Here is a 25,356-nt window from a genome sequence, read left to right as displayed (position 1 = left end):
GATGTCATAGGGGCTCTGTGATTTTTGTTTAGATGTACGAGGACATTACAGCCCTGCCCTAGAATACTATTGGATTTCTATAGATGTACTATTGAGTGTGCTGACATACAATTTCAGCGTGGTACGGGAATTGTTCTGCACAAGATAGGAAGGCTCTCCAGTGGGTAGTGCAACTGCTATAGAAACCTTCGCTCGAGAACTACTAGACTTAAAAAGAGCCTTTTTCATGAAGCTGTGATGTTAAATACCAATTCATGGCACTTCTATTTCAGAATGAGTAAATTTTTTTAACAATTTATTTTAGAATATTGCAGTTTTATTGTACAAGGCTTATTGTGTGTGTTTATTATATTCTATTTTATATTCTGGTTGATGCTAATCATGTTTCATTGGCTGGTAGATCAGCATAATGACAGTAAAGAATCTCATCATCATCATTACTAAGGGATTGCTTAAAGTGGTATGAGTGGAAATAAAAAGTTTGAAAACCAATTTTAATCGTACCTAATTGACTCGTTATGTGCATGGTTTCAGAACTCCAAAGGAAATGGACCAATGACAATTTTTCTCATGCAAAATATTCAGTAACAATTGGGCCAGAGCAGTGATTCTCAAACTTTTCTTCCCTCCTTCATACCATCTTAAGTAATCCCTTGCTAATCACAGGGATAGAGATTACTTAAAGTGGGATGTGAGTTTAGGGGGGCAGTTTGAAAACCACCGCTCTACACAATGGAAGTTGCACTTATTCTCAAAAACAATCTTTCTCTTAAAATCTCCTGTATGCTTTTCCTGAATCTAGGTTTTTAACATTTGTCCTATAGCTTTCATCAAATACTTCATATGACCCTGACATGTACCATGAGAAACATTTTTTTGTGGAAAATATTTCAGATGCTTTGAGAAACTGTACAGCATAAGCCTTTAGAAATGAAATTGTCATAGTCTTAAAAAAATGCAGCCATTTTCAACAGGGGTCCTGTGCTCCCACCTGCCTCCCCCCCCCCACTCCACACCACCACCAGAGGACAAGACACATTCAAGTAAAAACTTGTTTTCTTTTCACCTCACGTAACGTAATTTTATTTTGTAGCCAGTAAGAGAGAAGTATGGAAGAAACCAAAACTTTACTGTTTCACGGGGAAGGGTGCCCATAAACTTTGTGCAGAGTCCGGGAAAGGGGGGGGGGGGGTGGAGGGGAGGCTAGCCGAAAACAGGTTGACAATGGCTGGTCTAAAGAGCAGTATCACATTTAAAACCATGAACTGGAAAATGGCTAAAGTTTTCAACAATCAAAATATAACTTGATAGCAAAATTTTATCATGCTTTTGCAATGTAAAAAATGTTATAATACAATCCTTTTTTTGAATATTAAAATTTTCAGTTACAAAAAATGGGAGACAGTATTCAACCTTCTACTCCCTCCATTCCCTCACCCTGAATGTTTTGTGTAATTCAACTAACATACTCTTTTACTTTAAGTTAGCAGTCCTTCAACATGATAGGTTACTTAGGATGACTGGTTTCACAAATCAGGTCTTTTCTTCTTCTCTTCTATGTATTCAAAAGGAACTGCTCACATGAACCATCTAAGACTCGAATTTGCACAAAGCAAAATTCATTTATTTATTTTTATAGATAAAATACTTCTCCTGCATGTGTATTATTTGTCTGTATGTCTGGTGGTGTGTCTGCATGTTTTTGCACCGAGCACCAAAGGACGCTGTTTCGTCACGTTGTACTTGTACAATAAGATGACAATAAACTTGACTTGATAATTAGCATTTTATATTATGTAACAATTGTATAGGATTGTCTGCAAGATGAATAGAACACTTCCCCTAGTTCATATGATTTCAAACACAGGTGCTAATTCAATATAAAATGAAGTCCACACAATTGTTCTTTAACATTCAAAGAAGCTGTTTAATTAAAAGTTTGATTTATTTCAAGCCAGGTCTTGTTTATTTAAATCTTTATGAGGAAAATTAAACACAGTGAATTCACGTTTGGCAAACTCAATGAACAATAAAAATAACATTTTGTTACATCACAAGCTGAAATGCAAGCTTTCTGCTATCACAGAATTAATTAACTACTTTTCTATATTTCGCATCTCTCCCCCCCCCCACCCCCCTCCCACGGTGAAGGTTTGCTGATGCCTTATAATTCAGCTTTGTTCCAAGCTTTAAGATGCTAAAACACTTCCATTGTAACTTTGGTCATGTTCCATATGCTCACATTGATAACTGTATAGCATTGGTAAGACTTTAAAGAAAACTGTACGTCTCACAAATTTCCATCATATCTGCAGTCGCACAAGTACAGAAGGCTGTCCATTTCTACCAAATGCAAAGCCAGGTGATAGTATTAACATGATGGTTTTGGCTCCCATTTCTTTGATGATGAGGAAAAACTCATTAACATCTTCTGATCTTAAAATGCAGAAAAGTGCACAAAAAGATTTCAAATGTATTGCTTTTCTTCTTAAAGATTGTTATCAAATTAACATTCAGAAATATCTAGATAACTCATGAAAGGTGCAGACAGATGACAACAGTGAGACAGTGCTTTGTAAAATTGTTAACATTTCAAATACAGTATTTTTATGCAAAAAATATACATCTCTCAATGCATCGTTAGTGTACTGGCTCTTTCCTTGCAAATGCATTTTTCAGCTTTTTCCTACTGCAAGCATGAATGCTTTAGCAGGTGAAAAATTGGCACATTTAATCCTTATTCACTTCCAAAAATCACTCCAATTCTCATTCTTTCAGAATTCCAGTAAGAATCTGGTCTTGTTGATATTTGTACAGAATTGGCATAAATTTTGAAATTTTTCCACCAATTTACTTATCATAAAAATATATGATTTTTTTCTCAATGCAATGTTAATAAAATAAAATTCAAGTTTACAGTTGTTCCACTGTATTTGGAATATTATCATATTTGACTCACTTTGTTACTTACTCTGCACCTTTCCCTAATCTTTGAGCTGCTTTTCTTCAGCTCATTAATATAAAAACAATGTTAAGTTACACAACAAAATAAAAAGGAATATGCCTTCATCACTCCACATTGCATGGTATTATTTCTGGATGTATTTCTGTTCGGCCAATATGAGCCAACTTTAAATACAGTATAGAAAACATTACGAGTTCATTTTTTTCATACAAGAAAAGCAAATTCTCAAGTTAAGCTAAATTTGGGCTGCAGTACAAGTCATTCCACCCCATACCCCAACCTACCCCCCTCCTCATTTTATCTTTTTTCCCCTCTTCATAAGGCTTGAAGAATACCTGCAATGGGTTTTCCTGAAAAAGTAACAATAATCAAAGGATAACCATGTTTCCATCTGCCTCATCCAGAAATAAATCAGCATCTTCAGATTTCAAACATTTGTGTATTTCCTTTGAATCAGATTCCTATAATATATATAGTTTACATGTGGGTAGGGAGAGTGGAGGGCAGTATCCACTGAAAGAAACAGTACAGCATTAAATTGCATGAACTGAAAATTCCATATTGGCACATTTTATAGGGTAATATAATCTTTCAAAAAACAAAATTAATTCAGTGCTCAGAAACAAGGCTAAACAAAAGTGCACAATAATAATATTTTGGTAGATATAATTAATAAAAACTTAAAAACATTTAGGGTTTAATTGGCTATATTATGGAGGTCAAAGTGGCAAAGAAAAATGTTACACAATATAAAATCAGTAAATACAATTTTCATGTCCAAGTAACAAACAATATTTCTAACCTTCAATCAACAGAAGCAGAAATAACCTTTTCAGATGAGTTCATTCACTTAAAACAATGTTAATATTTTGCTCCAAAATATTCACACAACAAAAGGTAATAAAACTCAGTAACATGTGAATTGTAACATTCCTATTTCTGGCTCACATTGTATGGCATACAAGAATTTGAAGGCAAAAAGCAAAATGATTTGTCATGTTGCCGTAATGCTGCTGTGAAGAAACATTCTTCTGATAGTGAGAAAGAACTTGAGATCCTTGTGGGGCCAAAACATTTTCTGATGTCAGCTTATCAACTAATGTAAGATCCTCAAACTCATCAGCAAAATTACGGCGGCCACTTTTACATTTGACTTTTTAACATCCCCAAATACTATCACAGTTTAAGAATATTACACCGAAACCTTGGTCTATCCATTGAGATTTACATAATGAAATCCCATTTAATCAACCACAATGGAAAACTATGATTTCAAATATCACAAATACAAGGACAGGAGGCTGGATAACTGCTGGTTTTATAGTGCAAAAAAAACATTGTGGCAGTTTGTAAAAATTAATTTGTTTCTCTGTAAACATAAGATGAGAGCCATTAGATTCAATTCTCAATACTTGCCACCTTTCCTGAGTTTTAGAGGCCACTTTATTCTCAATGGGGGGGAGGAGGGGGGTTAATTATTTTGGAATGAAAAGTTTTTTGTCCTTTTTGGGTGAAACATTTATTCAAACCTGGTAATTACATTTAGTTATAGAGCTGAATTTGTTTAGTCTTCACTATTATAATGTGCCTGGCAGCTTACTTGTCCACACTAATGTTTATAATTTAAAAAAATACATTGTTAAACTTCTTTGAAAATTTGAGTTTAAATTAACTGAGTGGTTACAACAGGATTAGCACTGGACTTCTTGAAAAGACAGCTCCACCCCAACTTTTGGTTTGGGGGGGCGGAAATAACTTCTGACATGATACAGAAAGCGATAAATGATATTGACAGGTGAATTTGTTAATCAAAAACAAATAATTAAATCTGTATATAAAAACTTTCTTAAAATAGGAAACAAAACCAATTGAGAAAGTTCTAGAACTGATATGTATTGTGTACAGCTCGTAAGTTCTCAATCTTTGTGCATTCATTACAAATAAATACATTAGTAACCACAGTTTACAGCAAATTCTAGCATGTTCATTATATAGAGAGTGAGATACAGGTAAAACTCGCAAGAACTTTAAAGAGATCAGAGTCATCATGAAACCTTGCATAAAACATTTCTATAAAGGGCATAAAAGAAAAATATTCCAAATTAAAAGAATATTTTTTTATGCAAAGTGCTGAGAAACCAGTGGAATAGAATTCAGTGAATTGAAAATAGGCTAAGGAAGTAAACTACAAAACAAAAAATACAGAGTTTACTGTAAAAAATAAACTGCAAGAGGCAGGGAGAGCAAACTAACTGAGCAAAATCAAATAAAGTAACAAGCTGTCGATTGTTGAAAGGGAGTCTGAAGTTGACTTAACTACTTTATCTTAATGTATTAAATGGGCATGTCCAACTACTTGGAAGAAAATTAACTGTGTAAAAGTAAAGATTCTAACTGGCTATGTAAAAGAGCAGGTAGAAGGAGTACCAGCATTATTAACAGCAACCACAGTAATATAAAATGTAAACATCTTTTCAAAATTAAATTTTGTAACACTTCAAACTGTAAGCATTCTAAATGCCAATTTCTACTAAGCATCAGTCATAAACACTTCCTAATTGAAACCACCCTTGTGCCATTTCTAAATTATATTGTACCCACCCGTGAGTGGAAATTTATTTTAATATTATGCACAGCTATATAAATCTATATCTCAATTGCAAGGTGTATATTGATGTGCACAGTTATTTTAAAAAGATTGAAATACTAAGGAGTGATTTCAACAACAATGAACAAACTCTGCGAGTTTAGGACTATATTTTCTTAGGAAAGCTGGCAAGTATAGGTTTGTAGGTTGTGGCATACAAATAATCTGCAACAAGTGAACTAAGCACAATGTAAAGCCATACACAATGAATTAAAAACATAAAGCAATGTGCTTTTACTTTCTTTTCAGTTTTGGCTCTCCTTTTCAACAGTATAATATGCCAATTATTCCAAGTCTATTTCTATATTGCACTGAATGCACAACTTCATTTGCAAATATAAATTGAAATGGTTCTCATGATTTCTGAATCTGTTAACCTGATAAGTAATAGCACAGCATGTTTGTAGGAATTCCAACTTTTCACCCACTCCAACAGAGCAGTGTGTAAAACTGATGTGTCCCAGCAAACATGCTTCATCCCCGATTGCTCTCACCTTGAAATAAAGGCTAAAGGTGAATCAGGAAATCTTATTGACAGAACTCCCGAACACACCAGGAACAATACATTAACAGGAATATCTTCAACTCGATAAACAAATCTGCAGAAAATCTCTTCAGCTATGGCTCTTGAATCGAATGTTTGTTAATAAATTAACAATATATTAATTTATAAATCATTATTAAAAATTAATCACACACTCTTGCATATGAACTGGGAGAGGCAAAGCCAAAACCAAAAATCATAGCACGTGGAGAGGATTGAGCTTAACCATAAACAGCATTTAAAAAAACAAGAGTTGCCAAGAGTAGCCACAATCACAATGTAACGGATATGTATCTATGTGTGTGTGTCTGTGTGCATACACACACACACAGACACATACACACATAGATGTATATATTTTATTTTCATGGTCCCTTCATTCATGTGTATTATTTCTTTAGTAAGTTCATTAGGATTTACTGTTTTTATCCTAACCATTGATATTGCCAGGCTTTGAGTTTCATTTTTCATCCCTGTCCATTATGAACTACTATTCAACATTTTGATTTTGCCAGGTACTGTAGATAATATTTATTTAGTTCCTTTTCATTCGCTGGATTTAATATCTGACTGCTATGGATCTATTCTAGATTTCCAGCCAATTTGCTCGAGGTTGTTTTTAATTTTCCACTGCCAAGACAGTCAAAATAGTTAAAACACTGAAATTCATCTCTAGGATCCCTAAGAGAAACCTAATGACCCTTTTCATCTGGTCAACCTCATTTTATTGAAGCTAAAATATGTTTTGTTTTATAACATTCTTATACAGGTTCTGACAAATTCCATGATGCTAAAGATTCTCATCACCAATAATCCGTAACATCCACAACTTTGACTCCTTACCTACACTCTCCTATCTAATGATGACACATAATTTTTCTGAACACAAGTTAGGAAACACTAAAGTATTGCCTTGAAGAGTTAAATACTTACTAATTCCATACAGAAAACAGCAAGAATACAAACAATAACAAAATCTAGTAAATAAAGGTTATTCAAGAAGTGAGGTTACAGCATATTGCACTGTAGTTATGTGTAAATAGAACAAAAATTTTAGAAATGATAAAAGTGGAGGAAAGGAATTCCTGGGTAACTGCCAGGTATTTAACAGAATGAGAGACCTGCCTCCCACTAACCCTTGTCTTTGGGACCACCCAAAGTTGGCTGTTGATTTCTATTCCTGGTTCTGATTACTCCAAAATGAGGTCAATTATCTTTTCTCTTGGAATGAGTGGGAAAAATTGGAAAGAAAAGATCATAAGATGCTTCCATAAAATATACAGTACATCAGGACAAATGTGGGGAAATCCCCTTTTTATTTACCTTTTGCTCAAAAGGGTCCTTGAATTGATGTGGATTGTGTTTGGTTACTTACAATGGCCTACATTACATTTTGGAAGAATAATATTTTATTATGTTTCCCTTTCTTATTCAGTAAACAAAATAAAAATTCATCTATGGAGGAAAAATATCTGGACAGGTAACTTCATCAAAAACTTTATGTAAATGATCCAAAATCAATTTAACATTCTGTTCGCCTTTTCTGTGATGACAAGAAGGTAAATTATCATGGTAAATATTAAGTCAATTTTAACAAGCCTCAGTCGTTTTACTTTACCCTTGGACACTAGGACTCCAGCTTCTCCGCCTCTCTCTTGTACTATAGCTGCACTTGTTAAGCACAATTAACCATTAAAATACATGTAAAACTACTTCATAAATGCATTAATAAAAATAAACAATAAACCCTGATGAGTTCTGATTAACTAAAGAAAAAAGTACACATTTGGAACAGAAATTTGTGTAATCTAAAACGCAAGTTGGACTTCTGCCTTTTTAAAAAAAATCAATGAGGTATTTGATTTAATTTTTTTGCAACTGTTGTATTTATAATACTGATACAAAACATAGGGTTTCAGCTGAATTTTATGAAAATGCTCTCTACTGTGAAAGCCTATATCAGAAACTTTAAAAATTAAGTTAGAACAAAAATGAGAATTGCTTATTTCTGCAGCATAACTGGCTTTGATAGAATAAGCTACAAAATTTATGAATTTCTAGCTCTTAAAATTCAATATTAACATTTTGATAAGATCTGCACCTTTAAAAGCAGCTTTTCACTATATTTCTGATCATCAATGGGAGTGATTATAAATGTCAATAAAGTCCAAGCAACTATGCTCACCTTTGTAAAAGGGTCAACAAGGTGACCACCAGTGACAGATATTGTAGCCTGTTTGTTATTTGTTTGCCAGTTATTTGTTTGCCACTGGTACCTACAAGGACTGGTTTTCCACCATGTCAGGATTTTTTTTTGTTAAATATAATAGTAATCATTGCTAGCAAGAACCAGAAACACATTCAACCTCCTCCACATGTATTTCCAATTTTATTCTTCAAAAGGATGATTGGTCAGGCACATCTCAACAGAAGGTGAAAACAAAGTCTTGGCATAGCTCTTTGCGCTTGGTTGCAGAAAACAATTGGCACATATTTGAAAGTAGGCTACCTATCTGACTTCATGCAGAATAATGGAAGTTTTAGATTAGTTGTCCTCTACAACTCACTTTCTCACATATCCATATGACCAGTTGAACTTTGCTCCACTGTTGGATAATAATGAAACTGGGATTCAGTGCTGGTCTTTACTTTAAGGTGCAGTGTACAGCCATTGGGAGTCCTTATGAACAATTAAACATTCATGAATCGGAAACAGTGGACAAAGTTAAAGTAGAATTGCCTGCAGACGTGCAAACCAAACACAAGATGCTTCCCTGTATCTCTCATTCCTGGCTCGATGTGCACTTTAATGTAAACAATTTCTTTAGGTTTTCACTCTCATATTTTTAAGTGGAGAACTAATTACAATCAGCTGAAACCCCAACAGTTTAGCAGACAGTGGCTTGTAGGCAGCTTTAGGAAGTGCGGGTATTGTTCAGCAGAAACTCCAACAAGTACACAGGTGAGCATGCAAGGCAAAAAGTGTCACATGACCAGCAATTCTACTTCATAAAGCCAACAAAATAATAATGAAGAAAAATGCGTTCAGTCACAGACAGTGACTTTTATGAAGGTGGGCACAGGTAGAGCATCAGGGCGAGCATGCAGACTAGAAAAGATGGACTAAAGTTTGATGATGGGCAATGCTACAATCAAAATGATAATGATGTGAAGGTAACAAAGAAATCTACCGTATAATCAGATACATGTACTGCATAACCACAAATGCACTTTGGCTAACTCAGTTCTGTCATTCCAATTTCTGCATATTTTGGTAATTAAATCCAATTTACACAAAATAATAGTCGGTACAATTTTTTTTAACCATGTTTCTACTTGGCTATATACGTACAAGTAAATAAGACTCCAACTTTATATACGTACAAGTAAATAGGACTCCAACTTTATATATGTACAATAGGACTCCAACTTTCTGATAATTTATTTGCATATTTAGGGGTAAAAAGTTTAGGAAGTTTGTTGATTTTACCAGGTTACCTTGGCTGAAGATGTGTGAAAATTCATAAGAGGTAGAAAATTTTCAAATATGAAACATTTAAAAAGTCAGGAATGGTGAGGATGAATGAAACTTAACTGTACTTTATTTAATGTATCAATTTTTTTTTAGTTTCAAATCTGGGAAGGGAAACACATCTGGGGTTTTCCCAATATGCTCAAAGGGGGTATATAAAGGCAGCCCTCAAGGCTTCTGAGGCCAAACATAAATTAAAAGATTTAAACCAGCATTCAGATGACAATTTCCATGATCACAGTAAACCTTGGTTATGTAAAATATATAAAACTTGTTAATGAATTCAAATTGTCCATTTACTGTATTTTATTTGATTCTTCCTCCCTCACTTTTAGCTTGGCTCTAATAACATTTCATGAACAACAGCTACCCAAAGCAATAGTCAGTGACTGATGCGGAAATGAAATACATGTATTTTGCTATGTAGATTTCAAGTTTGTAGCTCATGTTTTTTTTTTAAATTTTAAAAATGGGGCAAAATTTTAAACAGTGGCATGCATCAGAAAACTGCTTTTTGACATTTAAAGAGTATCCAGCTTAATTAGAGCAACAGATGACATGCCATAAAATAAGAGCAAGCACTTGCACCTTAGCATTTTTTTTTTCCTTTTCCTGGTTTTGCTTTTATTAAAAACTAAGCCAGGTCAATAAATGAGTTAGTCTTCCATTTTAATAATGCTAAGCAGAAGAATGTGTCCTTGCATACCAGCTCGCCCCATGATTCATGGACCAACACACCACCTTAGGTACCTAGAGTCCAGAGAGGGGAGAAAAGGATACATGTTAGTAACATAGACCAAGTCAGGGAAATCAGAAATCTCATAGGTTGAGAGATTTGAAAAAAAATTACAAGAATGTCTTTAAGAATTCTTAAGTAGAACCCACATCTTTTGTTTCTTCGTCTGGTGGGAAAACTTTAATTCTCTTTGTATGGTTCCCCAACAACACCAAAAATCCAAACTTTGGCCAGAGTACAGAACAGAAATATTATATGATTATCTCTGATGAAATGTGGACATGGTCTACTATCATGTAAACATATTGGATTGGATACTTTGACAGAAATTAGTCAGTGTGTCACTGACATTCAGTGGCAGATCATTAGCCAACACGCCTTTCATGAAATAAAAGCAGAAGTTGGAAATACTCAGCAAGGTAGATCTGTGGGAAGTGAAAACTGTTTCTCTTCCCACGGATGTAGCCTGGGCTGCTGAGTATTTTCAGCATTTTTTGTTTTATTTCATATTTCCAACGTCTGTAATTTTAAAAAAATCTTACATTTTTATGGAATTAACACTTCCATTCAGCAAGACCTTTTTAAATTCTCTAACGGATAAACCAAAATGTTAGCTGTTTACCACATGAAAACAATTCTAAATCTTACACTATTAATACAGCTTTGTTTTAATTAAATATACAGGAGAAAATATTCAGTACGTAGCAAAAATTAAGGAGATTGCGGATTCAAATGCAAAACTGGAGATTTTGGAGTTTGATTTTAAAAAAAAACTTACTCCAAATATATTTGACAGACTCAATTAAGTCTTCCAACCAATCTGCTTTCTGCTCACTATACATGTTCTGACTTGCTTGCAAGTCAGCTTGTTTTAACTGAAAATCGCTGGTTTAAAACATACACCCTCCAACATACACACAACTCCAGGCAGAAATATGGCATTGCTGTCGAAAATAAGTCACGGCCCCAAAAGACAGAGACAATTAAATTATTTTCTTTTTAATAAACATTAGAAAGCATTTGAAATCAGACACAACAAAATGCTGCACATCAGCTTTAAAATACTGCTTCAAGGCACAATGCTTCAAATTTTAGACATCACATCAGGTAAACAACTAATTTGACACCAACAAGATGGCTGGTTTTGTATAGCGGTGCTCTGATTTTCTTAACATTACTGCACATTAAAACAAGATGCTCTTTCTTTTCTTTAAATGATACCACCCCTTTACTTTGAAATGTGAATGACAATCGTAAATGAAGAAAGGTGGCTGGATCATTTTAAAGCTAGTAAACAAATGACACGTTGTCATTATTTTTTCAGTACACCATGATGAAATATTATGATTACAAACAGCATAATATACAATATGTAAGAATTTTATTGTCTTTTATTAGGCATGACACATTTGTTTCCAAATAAAATTCAAATATCGGTATAAATGCAGCAAATAAAGAAAAGCAGATTCAATACTTCAATGAGTTGCCAAACTCAGTTAAACTGGTGTCGGGACATGCTCAAGAGGTAAAACTTTTTCATGTGGTCATAAGAATAAGTGGGGATTTAATGGGCTGACTCCCTGAATATTTTATTTGGTTGGTTCACAACACTAGTGGAGGTTTGAAAGTCAGAGATGCAAGGTCTGGGAATAAAATAGATGGGGTGGAATTATGTATTACTTCTAAACAAAAGATAATCTACCTTTCTGTTCTTTGGAAGATTTTAACAAAACACATTTTTTACTCATCTTCATTAGGTCATAATTATAAATTGCTACTGCTCAATCAATATCCAACATGGTCAACACTGCAAATTTTCTGTCCCCTTTCTCACAGAGGTCCAAATTGCAATTAGGAAAATTCTGAACTTCAGACTTCAAAAATTACCACCAATCTTACAAACAAGCAATTTAAAAAAACCCCACAAGATCTGGGAGCAAAAGCAAGCCATTTGGCTGTTCATGTCTGTATTGTCACTCAACAAGATGACAGGTAACTTTCTACCTCAACATCATTTTCCTGCCTCATCTTCTTATAGTCTGATTAATTTAACATCGAGAAATCTATAACTCTTAGTTTTGAATTCAATTAATGACTGAGCCTTGTCAGCTTTCTGGGATAAACAAATCCAAAGATTTACCAGCCTGCATGAAGACATTTCTCATTTTAATGACTTATGGTCAGAGTTTTACAGTGTGTAAACAGATCCAGGGGACCAACTTTTTTATGCTGACCAAAATATCTATTTGAGCTCATCAGATCTGGACACATTTGGCCCATACCCCTCTAAATCATTTGTATACATGTACCTGTCCAAATGGTCTCTAAACATTCTCTGCCAGCTTGTTCTACATATTCATTGCTCTCTGAATAAAAAAAAATATATTCCTCAAATCGCTTCTAAATTTCCCCCCACTCATCTTCAATCTATGCCCTCTAGCTTTAGACTCCCCTGCACTGAGAAAGGACTTGCACTGTATTCACTATCTACATGCCTGTCCTGATTTTACATACCTCTATAAGGTGACCCTTTAGCCTCTTGCGCACCAGAGGAAGAAGAGTCAGTTTTTTCAGCCTCTCCTGATATCTCAAGCACTCCAGTCCCAGTAGCATCTTTTCTGTAAATTTAATGACATCTTTCTGAAAGCTGGGTGATCATAACTAAACATTATCTCCCACCTGTGATCTTGTCTAGTTGTAACATGACATTCCAGCTCCTATACATAATGCCCTGACCAATGAAGGCAGACATATGAAACTCATTTACGACCCGGTCCACCCTTTTTACATCTCAGTTTCTGACGCTTCCAGGCCACGCCACCAAATTATACCCAATTAATCATCTGACCCCATTATGTGGGAAGAACTGGCACTTTCAAGGAACCATGTACCTGCACCCGAATCTCTCAGTTCTATAACACTCTACAGGGTCCCGCTATTTATGGTGCAAATCCTGCCTTGATTTAACTTACCAAATACAACATGGCATTTCTTGGAGTTAAGCCATTCCTTCATCTACTTTTCCGGTTGATCTAGAACCTGCTCTTTTATTAGACAATCTTCTTCATTGTGCCAGTTTTGATGTCATCCAGAAATTTGATAACCATTGTCCTCCAATTTGTTAATATGGGTGACAAACAACAATGGATCCAGCACCAACCACTGAATAGCTCTAGCTTGTTTAACTAAAGGAAGCATCCTCCTATTTCTCCCCTGCTAAGAGTCCTTATACATTTTATTGGATTTTTCTTTCTGATCTTTGGATTGTATATTGTTGCAAAACTAAAATACACTATTTGTGGAAAACATTCCAAATAAATTTCAAATGTATTAAATTGGATATTTTCCCCTGGACAACATATGACATGTGGACAGTTTTAAGCACACTTGAAATACAAGCATACTCCAGCTATTTAGGGAAGAGAACGAGAAAGATTTCAAAGAATCTAAACCTTCAACCCCAAAACCACGACGTTTAGTTCCAAACTCTCCAGCCAGAAGAAAGAGATTTACGGCTTATATTATTTCAGACAAGACAAGAAATATATTTGTTTCTATATGATCACCTCTAATTCTTTCAAAAGACAAAGACCACAAGCCTATTCTGCTAAAACAGGTCTTCAGGGGTCAAACCATTTATCCTGAAGTCAAAATAGTGAATCATAACTGCAATAAACCTTGACAGGACATGCAAAATTGTGGCATTTGTCAGGAATCTTTAGTCTATGACTTTCCAAGGGTGGCACAGTTAGTGCAACATTGTTACAGCGCCAGTGACCAGGACTCGAATCCTGCGTTGACTGTAAGGAGTTTGCACATTCTCCCCATGTCTGTGTGAGTTTTCTTCGGGAGCTCTGGTTTCCTCTCACATTCAAAATGGGTGGCATGGGCTCGTGGGCCTGTTACCATGCTGTATATTTAAATTTTTAAAAAAAGATAAAAGGCTTCCTAATACACCCATCCCAAAAATTTTGGCACTGTGTTTGTACTAGTATCTAGAATTAAAATGTGATTTTAGGGTGATTTTATGAATATAAATAGTAACCATTTCCACTAATGCTTGGGGAATGCTGAAACAAAAATGTTTTTTACTATATCTGACACCTCAATCGATGACAAAAAAGCTTAAATATCCAAGAATGGATTATTTACTGGGTAATGAACTCTTCAGCGTTGCCTGAGATCAGCATTCACAAAGTGCGATTTGGCTCAAAGAACTCCTTTCAAAATAGTGATATTATCAAGGGAAAAAATGGACATGATTCTTCATGCAAATAGGAATATCATGTAGATTTTTGTTTTAAGACTTTAAAAATATTACTTGCTAATAAATTCTTGCTTAGAAATCAAGCACAAATTGCTATTTGGGCAAAATAAAAAAGTTCATCAAAGTTATAGATGAGTCAGACTTTTGCCAGTATTATATACTGACTTTAAAGAATAGGTTAGCTGAGGGTTCAGCTAACAATATTCATACTTATAATAGTTTGCCCATGATTCAGTTTTCTTTGAGACACTTTTAAAATGATTATATTAAGCTCCTCTTTGTACTGAACTCCAAATATGCACCACAGAGGATATAAACACATCAAACAGGAGGAAGTGTCAAGCCTGCTCCTCCATCAACAAGATCATGGCTGATCTGGCCGTGGACTTAGTTCCACCAACCTACTTTTTCCTCATAACTTTTAATCTCCCTACTATACATAAATCTAACTCTGCCTTAAATATATTTAATGAGGCAGCCTCTTCTGCTCCTTGGGCAGAGAATTCCACAGATTTACACACTCTGGGAAAGTAGTTCCTCCTCATCTCCAACCTAAATCAATTCCCCTGAATCCTTTTCCTTTAAAATTTTCAGAGACCAACAGGTTTGATATTGACTACTTCACAATTCCATGTAGTTGCCTCACCTCCCATATTGCAAGAAGGGCCATATTAACGAGATGGAAAGATGCTGTCCATCCCACTCATAATCAATGGTTGTCTGATATGATGGCATGTCTGACTTTGGAAAAAATTAGATGTTTCACGACTGAAATTAATCATAAGTTTGTTTCTTTATGGCGTTCCTTGCTTAATGATTTTCCAAATTTGTAAGATTAACTACGGTAGTTTGACTGTTTGTGTTAAGCCAGTAGCCTCTGAAGGAAAGGAATTGATATTAAGATAATTATATAGTGGTTTTCTTTTTATTTCTTTTTTAATGTAACACAGGTTTCAATACTATTTGTGTTGCTAAATAAAATTTGTTAATACCTTATTTTATTGTCATGTACCTATGCAACATTTATCTGATAAAACCAATAAAAATAATGAAAACATTTTCAGAGCCATTTCTTTTCAGGCTTGTAACACTTAAGGTAAAAAAAATGCTTCCTAAAGCATGTTGCCATCAAAAGTATCAAATTAATACTGGTAACTGTTGTACAGGAGAAAAAAATTGCGTAAAAAGAGTTATGTTGTCCAATGCAGCAGAAATCTGTCGGGAAAGGACCTGAGTGGTTAACAAACTTTTGCTGGTATGATATACTGTACCAAGTTGAAAGACCAGCTTATCCCAGCAAAGTGCATGAGAGAGAAATTCCTCCTCAGTTGCTTGTGTTAAATGTAAATAGACAGGTGTACTGTCTATAGAAATGTAAATATAATTGTGCTCCGCTTCCATTAATCACTTCAATTGAACTAAATTACACAAATTAAATAACACATCCAAGTAACCAAAGTTTTACTTTGCATTGTGTGCAAAGTGGTGACATTTAGTCCTGACATCAATCTGTCTGTTCAAGTTTTCCTACACACAAGGCAAGCAGATTTAAGAGTTAGACAAAATTTGAAACAATTGCAATAAGAAAAAATTAAAGCTGGTGCAAACAAAGCTAATGACTTACATGTGTCTTCTGTACCAAACAGACTGCTATAATTAGCTCAGTTGTTCATGCAAATAATCACTTTTAAAAATATATTCTTCTGTTTCAAAAAATGATTAGGTTTAAAAATATAAAACCAATTACATTGGAATTAGCTGAAATACAGTTGATTCATATAAAGATTGAATGGTATTATATTGTTAAACAATGGTTAGATTACGTACTAAATTCTCTATCTGGTTCAGAAGATGCAATTCATTAAGGAGAAATAAACTTTGTAACATTGTTGTTTCTTTACAACAATTGGCATTTTATCCTTAATGAGATCAATTGTTAGCATGAGGGAGAGGGGGTGAGTAAGAAGTAGGGAGAGCAGGGGTGAGAGAGAAAAAGAGGGGAGAGAAAATAGAGAAGAGAGGAGGAAAGAGTGGGGAGAGAAAACACATGCATGTGCAGGGAAAGTGTGACAAAGAGAAGGAAGACAAAATGAGAATTTAAAAATGCCTTTGTACAATGTATTGCATAATTTGGGTGTCCCAGAACGTTTCAAAGAAAATGAAGTACTGCTAATTATTCATTGTATTAATACTGCATGGAGTCTTAAAAGAAAGCAATGAAACCTTGAAAGCTATCTATACTGTAGATATGATTTCTCTGTAATGCAGTTGCATCAACTTGTATGTGGGCAGAGAATTCTATAGTCATAAAATATTGTGCTTTAAATAAATACAATTAAGCAGCAATTTAATAATAAAGTAAAATCTGCATACCAATCAAAAGCAAATACTTTGTGCATTACATTTTGAAAAGGTAAAATGTAAAATTTCCACTGTGTACTATAAAGTGATATTAGTTTGCAAGGTAAGAAAATCTTGGATACTGGCAAAGGATGATAATTTTCCAATATGAACCACTGAACACGAATGTTAACATTGATATCAGCATTTCCCAGATTCAATCTCACTGTCCCAAAACTACAGTCAGTTTTTGGAAGTTCTTCCTTTCTGTTCTCTGGCAACATTAAAAGAACAGTTATAGAGTGCAGAATAACAAAGTTATATACCACACTTTGTTGTGTTCTCATTTCTATAAAGCAGATTTTGTCTGACTTACATCTTACTAGTGTTTGCTTAAAACTAAATATAAGTCATTGCACCTTTGACAGTTTTGTCCAAATAGACTTCCACATAAGATGTTGGAACATATCCTTCCTCGTCTTCATTCCGTCGGACTCTTGTCCAACCGTCTCCTTTATCTTCCTCTATCACACTCAATGTTTCTCCTTCTGCTATTGTTATAGTTCCTTCATTTTGACCTGAATTGAAAGCAGATTCACAAATCAGATCAAACCAAATCAGGCAATAAGCACACAAACTTCAGAAAAGATAAAGCAATTATTTTATTTTTTCTTAAAAATCCTTCAATTTGGATTTACATTTAAGACAGGAAGAAAGTTTTACAGAGAAATTTTAGTTTGCCTCATTTTGCTCATTTGGGAGTCTCGTTTAATCTCCAATTAAACCTTGTGTCTAAAATGAAGCAAGGGTAGAAAAGATTTGGTCTCAAGTCTTTGACACAATGCCCCGCATTTTGCTTGCATATATAATACATCTTCAACCCTGATATTGTTCCCGATTATTTGAAGGTTGAATTGGTCTTCTGTAACAGCACCGATTTTTAAAAAAGCCACAGCTTACAAAGAAATAAAGAATGCACTCACTCGTTTCTTTCAGCACACCTTGAAGTCGACTTTCTTTTATTATTCACAACATTGCATTCTTCAATTCCCTAAACACCACCCAGCTAAACCCTACTGACTTTCTCATTGGTTCACTGCCACACAGGTGATCCTAACACTCTCACTCTCCTCCTCCTGCATCTGAGATTCATCACCTGTTCACTTATGTTATTACCGCCATCACTTGCGTCATCAGCAGCAGCTGGCGCCGCTCACGATGAAGGTAAGCACATGACCGCGACAACCCCCCGCAAAGTGGCCACTAATTGGAACTGTCCCACTATGTAATGGATGTAGGAAATTCTCAAAACTCTCGCACTTTCAATTCATCGGGCAAAATGCCACGTTGCTTAAATATACGTCCCAAAAATATAAGATCAGCAGCTCCAAAAATGCATCAACTAGGATTGATCACAATGCCAAACTCATTAAGTCTTTGAAACAATGAAATCAGGTGTTCCTCTTCATCCACACTTGTGACCAGAATATCATCGATGTAAATAAACACAAAATTGAGACCGGCAAGAACGTGGCCCATAAACTGCTGGAATGTCTGAGCTGCATTCCGTAGACTGAATGGCATTCACAGAAACTCATAAGTGCCGACAGGGGTAATTAGTGCCGTCTTCGCAACATCAGAAGGCTTGGACGGAATCTGATAGAAAGCTCGTACTAGATCTATTTTCGTAAATGAATGTTTGCCATGGAGATTTGCCGAAAAGTCTTGTAAATTGGGAATGTTACATCAGTCAGGTATGGTAGAATTGTTCAGGCAAGATAATCACCACAATTCCTGCCAATTCCCAGAAGATTTTTTGAACCATATGCAACGATGAAGCCCAGCAGCTATCAGACCTGCAGACAATGCCCAATTCTTGCATGTGGTCGATTTCCGGTTTTGTGATTTTAAGATGGACCTGGGATAATCTATGAGTCCGCGCTACCACCGGAGGATCTCGAGTCTCTATATGGTGGGTTTCTGTGTGTTTAACATCTGTATGCCGATATGATGGGGTCACTAGGTGAGGGAAACACTTGAGCAAGGCTTGGAAAGGGCAGCAGCCAGGTTGAAGGCTCATCAGGCAGCTGATGACATTGGAAGGATGACAAAATGCAGCTCACCTGCGTTTAAGAGCTGCAGTCCATGACACAGCGATTTTTCAAACCCACCAACAATCAAAAATGTGACAAGAAAGCCACTCCCAAAATTAAATTTGCCATGTTTTCAACCATGAAAACCCACCAAAAAGGTTTCTTGCAACCGAAATCCAACATGAGTGACCTCTGGCCAGATGTTTGAATAGGATAATCATTCACAGTTGAAAAAAAATACATGACATATTAGGGTGTCTGGGTTCCTCTGTGGTTGGAGGGACCACTGAAATCTCTGCACTGGAATCGACAAAAAATTGAACACCCAAGAGACAGTCTTTGAGAAAAAGATGGTGGCAAACGTGCCCAAGGAGAGCAGTTGCCTCTACTGACAGGCTTGTTTGTTTTCCGGTTGTCATTTGTAGAAATCACAAGGTGGCTGACAGGACCAGGCAGCAGCACAAAATCCCCGATGCTTTCAACAAATATGCTGTCCGTTGCCTCTACCATGTCCTCGACCACCATGATTCCAACCAGGTCGACAGAACGAATTCCATTTCATGCCCAAAGCCTGGTCAGTGCTGCCATTTGCTACTCCAACTCCGTTATCTTCAATTGAGATGGTGCTGGTGCTTCACAAGGCGCAGTAAGCAGTTGTTCCAGTTCCATGTGGGCCTGTTGACTAGGGCCTGTTGATCAGTTGGCGGATCATGCCAATCCTTCTATCCTCAATGCAGAGGTCATGGACATAACGAAGATGGCATGATCCGCCAACTGATCAAGGATGGAGATTCAAAAGACACTCACCAAATGTTCTTGAACATAATGAGGTAAACATCGAAGGAACCCGTTTCCAAAAATCGCCTTCCACAGGATCTGTTCTAGCCTGCGTCATCTCTTCAACATCTGTGACGTTTGCCTATTGCCTGGGCTGTCACCAGCGGTGGCCGGCACCATTTCCAACAAAGGTAAGCATGCAACCGCAATACTTCTGATTAAAAATGTAGAAGCAGAAGAATGCATACTTGCTCTCTCATTTGATAAGAATGATTGATCATTTAAGTCACAACCACTTTCCTGAATCTAAGCCTAATCCATAACCCTTGCTTCCCTTAATGTATAAAACTATTTTGATCAATTATTTCTCAATCTTCTAAACTCAGGATGGTGTGCATCTAGTTTGTTTAATTTCTTCTCAAAAAAAAATCAGCCATTTCAGAAACAAACCTAGTGTATTTTCACTGCACTCCCTTTGTTCCACGCATATTCTTCTATAGAGGGAGAGATCAAATCTGTATCTAGCCCAGCACCTCCTCTCCGACCTCAACAAAAGCGACCTCCCCATAGCCAACCATTTCAATTCTGAGTCACACCCTCAAGCTCACGTCTGCCATGTCCTTTCACACCACCCCACCCTGACCATCCGCAGATTGGAGGAACAACACCTCATTTTTCGTCTGGGCACCCTCCAATCTCAGGACATGAACATTGAGTTCAGTGCATTCCAATAATCAGCTTGACTTTTTCCCCCTTTCTCCCCCACCCCTTTAACTAGTTATTCCAGTTCCTACTTCCTTTCTCTCCACCTACCCTAGACTCCCCTCCACCTATCATCTCCCACCCTCACCACTCCCCCTTCTCCCTTTTGTTTGGACATCTCATGTTCCCCCACACCTTGATGAAGGGCTCAAGCCTGAAACATCGGTGCTGATGCTTCACAAGGCGCAGTAAGCAGTTGTTCCAGTTCCATTTGGGCCTGTTGATCAGTTTGCTACATAAAGGCATTGTTTGACCTGCTGAGTTTCTCCAGCATTTGTGTGTTTTTTCACTTAACCACAGTGTCCACAGAATCCTGAGTTAAACCTGTATCTAATATCACAGTGCCTTCAGCAGAGCTCTATACTTTATTGTAACAAGGCAGATCTAATTTTTTTTAAAACTCAAATACAATAGCAAAAAGAGACCATCAAATTATTTTCTCTTTCAAAAGAATATTTTGCTGGTGCTGCAACATTTTTAAGTACAGGTATACCTCGCTTTATGAAGGTAGAGTGTTCCTGAGTAACTGTTCATAAACCGAAAAGTCGTAACCTGAAGACCCATTGACTACTATTGGAGGCAATTTTCATAAAAAGTAAAAACCCATTATATACCCATCATAATTTCTTCATAAAAGTGAACACGAGTTTCTTTGCATAAGCGAATTTTCATAATTTGAGTATTCGTCAACCGGGGATCACCTGTCTTGGTTTTAGCTACTTTATTTTCTCTTTAGTTTTTATACCTTCAAAAGGATACATGGCCTTGCATGTGCCAATTGATGCCAGCATTTCTTCATCATCAAACTCATCATCAAATTCACTCTGTGCTGCAACTTTTAATTGAGGATCTTGGCTCTGTTCTTCAGTATAACTACCGTCAGGACTGCTCAAAAGAGAAATAAATACAGTAACTATAGAATAGCATTTCCTTCAATAGACCATAGCAGATCCACAAGCAGCTTCAGCATGATGACAAATAGAAATCACAAAACATTAACAGAATAATAGATTCAATTTATGATGACCTAAACCATGAAAGATTATGCTAAAGAAGATCATTCCGCCCTTGGTTTTCATCATATTCAAAGTTCCCAATTCTAAGTTAATAATCACATAAGTTTACAGGTCTTGAAGCATTCAAATGGGCGCTTCTTAAATGTAGTGTGAGTGTCAGCCTCAACTTAAAGCAATGAGTTCCAGAAATGATGTAATGCCTGACTTGCAATTTTGGATAAAAGCCACATGTTTTTTGAGTCAATCTGGTAACTTTTATCAAACTCACCATCATGTTCCATATTTTGTGATTTGTAACTATTCATATTATTCCTGATTCTCAGCAAAAATAAAAATCAACCTAATTTGGGTATTCTTGAGCAGACAATATTAAAGACAAGACAGTTTATTCTACAGTCTTCAATTGTCTAGAAAATACCTGTATGGCCTTGGAGTTAAACTGCAACCTAAAGGGCCCTAAATGATGGCTGCCAATTGTATTCCATAGATGCTGAGTTTCTCCAGCACTTTTGTGTACTGTACTAGACCCCAGCATATGAAGACTTCTTGTTTACCTCATGGCCTTGGAGTTAACTTATTTTTGGTGCTATTTGCTTTTCCAATTTGAACCACATTTAAAAAATATACAATATTGACTTGAAAAATCAAGAAATTTATTCAGTCTCTTCTCAAAGAAATGAATTGCAGTATGAGAATATAAATATGATGATTATGGCTAGAAGAGGAAGATAATTTGAGCACAAATTATTGAAAATTAAGAATATTAATAAAATAATTTAAGTCACTATTGCAGACAGCATAAGAAACAGGCAGCCAATGAGATGAAAGGAAGCTCAGGAAACAGAGCTCCAATGAGGTTAAATGAAGAGCAAGATGTCGAATATCAGGATTTCTAAACAATCAAAAAATGTATTATTGATGTTTTACTGTATTCTTTTTTGGAATTCAGTTTCATTGATTGCTTTGCACATTTCTATATATTCGGCAGTTATCACAAGATTGTTACATCAATCCAATTATTCCTATTGTTTCCATTTCAGTAATTGTATTAGGTATTTACAGAAGTGTGCCAGTCACCTGAAGCTGTGTTAAAATTACATTCCACATGAATGATTAAATAAATCTGATAGCAGCATCAAATATTAAATTTAAACTATTTTTAACACACTTCAGAAACTGTTGATAGCAATGTACAATTACAAATTGTGGGACAAGACATATTGGTCTAATTTCACATGTCAATCTGAAGTCTGTTCTACTCTATTCACATTATTTAGCACATTTTAAATAACATAGATAATTAGATGATCAGTTTGAGTAAATGGGAAAATCATCCAAATAATTTGAAAGGAGGAGAAACAATAATTTCAGTAATCCAGAGATGCATACAGATTTCTCAGATGATGTGATGGAAATTAGCTCCAATTATTAAATCGAGAATTAAAGGACATCATCAAAAGTGGTGACCATGAAACTGATTATTATTATTTTATTATAAATATCTACCCTATTCACAAATACCCATAGCGAAAATATTCAGTCATTCAAGTGCTGTGAACATCACCTTCTAATTACTACTTATTCACCTCCCACAACCAACAAATTAATATCAATCTATGTTCAACACAACTTGGAAAAAGCACTCAAGAATAATACGGATACAGGGCAAATTCTTGGCTAATCATGCACAATCTTGCAATGGTTACAAAATAGAACATGGCCATTTGGCTTACCAAGTCTACTCTGATAATTATAGAGAAATCTAGTCAGTCTCAATCCCAGATCTTTCCCCATATCCCTGAAAACTGACTAAAGGTCTATAGAACACCACTGCCAGATTGGATTTGTTGCAGATGGAGAGAGAAAGAAAATAAATTGGTCATGTTTTCACAGATCCATCTGTCCCACATGCATTTATTTGAGACAGCATTGGTGATTGTCTCAATTACAGGCAAAGATAAGTCCTGTCTTTAAAATAATACCTTCATTCAATATTGAAGTGTACCAGAGTATTAAATAGGATAAATTTAAAATATTCCAGAGCTCAAAACTGGGCACTCTCAAGCATAATGAAGGTCAACAAGAACACCAGAATTCAATTCTACCAACAACTCAAGGCCTTGGCATTACAGTCAGGACACGTCTGAGCTTATCTGAATGCATATCCGAAGTTGCACCAAGTGTTCCCAAAAAAAGAGATGCTAACCTCCAAAGTAATAATTAGGAAGATATGATCAGGTCAACACTATGCAGTTTGATCATATCTTTTTGTGAAGTGAACATAAATTCAATAACACACAGTATAAAACAGAAGAACAGACCTGCAACCATCTTCAGCTTTTCAACATACATCTCATTCTCTATAGGGACTTTCAGGTGGCCAAATTCCCCACTTGTAAAATCACATATTATGGCAATATGCAGCTGTCGGGAGGCCACTTGAATGCGCAGGAGGTGCCTGTGAGGCGAACTTTGTGTGATAGTACAGATCTATCACCAATGTACATAGTGTATATAGTTACTGTATCTAGACTGTGCTTACAGCGATTGGCTGAGAGCTAAGCCACACCTATTGTCTGGGCCTTAAAGGGTTGTGTCCCTAGCCAGGTCGGATCATTCCGGACTGGTCGGCCACCTGTGAAGAGCTCCGGTCTTTTGCTAATAAAAGCCTTGGTTTGGATCAACAAGTCTTTGATTCTTTTGACGAGGTCTACAATTTTATTAGCAAAAAAGAATTTGTTTTGAAAGGGATGGAGCGTTTAACTCGGCCAGAAAAACTTGATATCGACCCACAGTCAGCTACAGCCTTCAAAGCCTTTAACGTCTGGCTGCTGAACTTTGAAAACTTCCTGAGATTCATTGAGGTGGAGGAGGATAACCAGCGTCTAACAGCATTGCTGTCTATGGTGTCCTTGAGAGTCTACGAGAACATCCAGGATGAGACCACTTACACCGCAGCCATAAAGGTACTGAAAGAACTGTATAATCAACCGGTGAACAGAGTTCATGCCCGGCTCGTGCTTGCTTAGAGGAAGCGACAGCCCAGCGAGTCCAGCAGGGCATATTTACAAGTATTAAAGGCATTGGGCAAGGACTGTAACTGTGTGGACAAAACTGCTGCCGAGATCACAAATGATCTCGTCCGGGATGCCTATGTGGCCGGGCTCCGATCGAACGAAGTGAGGCTGCGCTTGCTCGAACAAGGGGTAGAAAAACTAGAGGACGTGGCCCGGATTGCAATCACAATGGAGGATGCAGCCTTAAAGTCCACCGAGCTCTCTAGGGACTGGACCCCACGTTCTGATGTGAGTAGAGTGCCCTTCTTCCCTACCACCCCCCGAGATACTGACGGCCTGTCGGCTGCTGCTACCCTGCCCCGTGCGAACCCAAAATGTTATTTCTGCGGGAGGGACAAGCACAGCAGGTCCCAGTGCCCAGCAAAAAAAGCCAGGTGCCAGAAGTGCCTTAAAAAGGGTCACTTTGCTGCAGTCTGTAGGCCTAAAATGGCCACCAGCAAACACAGTGCATCGTGTGAAGCCCAATCGCCACTATCCCATTCAAACTCTTCTTCCCCAGAGCTCTCGTCCAATGAGAGCGAGGGCTCCCCTGCACGGCAACGCCTGACGTCACGGAGATGCCGAACCCGGAAGGGGCAGCCCACCCTCGCAACCATGGTG

General features: G+C 36.4%; 1 protein-coding gene across 19 annotated transcripts in view; it reads right to left on the bottom strand.

Annotated features, from left to right (window-relative positions):
- Positions 1 to 4,032: 4,032 nt before the first annotated feature.
- fnbp1b (formin binding protein 1b) overlaps positions 4,033 to 25,356 on the bottom strand; it is a 243,151-nt gene continuing 221,827 nt past the window's right edge. For 12 of the 19 annotated variants that reach the window (XM_069886332.1, XM_069886262.1, XM_069886235.1 and 9 more), the window contains 3 exons: positions 21,409 to 21,551; positions 17,451 to 17,609; positions 11,403 to 16,218 (listed from right to left, as the gene is read on the bottom strand). In XM_069886332.1, coding sequence (XP_069742433.1) covers positions 16,196 to 16,218; positions 17,451 to 17,609; positions 21,409 to 21,551 — 325 coding nt within the window. In that variant the 3' untranslated portion in view covers positions 11,403 to 16,195. The other 7 variants (XM_069886313.1, XM_069886245.1, XM_069886277.1 and 4 more) reach the window with 3 other exon arrangements.

This window comes from Narcine bancroftii, chromosome 1, assembly GCF_036971445.1.
Source record: "Narcine bancroftii isolate sNarBan1 chromosome 1, sNarBan1.hap1, whole genome shotgun sequence".
Classification (NCBI taxonomy): Eukaryota; Metazoa; Chordata; class Chondrichthyes; order Torpediniformes; family Narcinidae; genus Narcine; species Narcine bancroftii.
The sequence above is the reverse complement of the archived record's forward strand: the minus strand, read 5'-3'. Positions and strand labels throughout refer to the sequence as shown.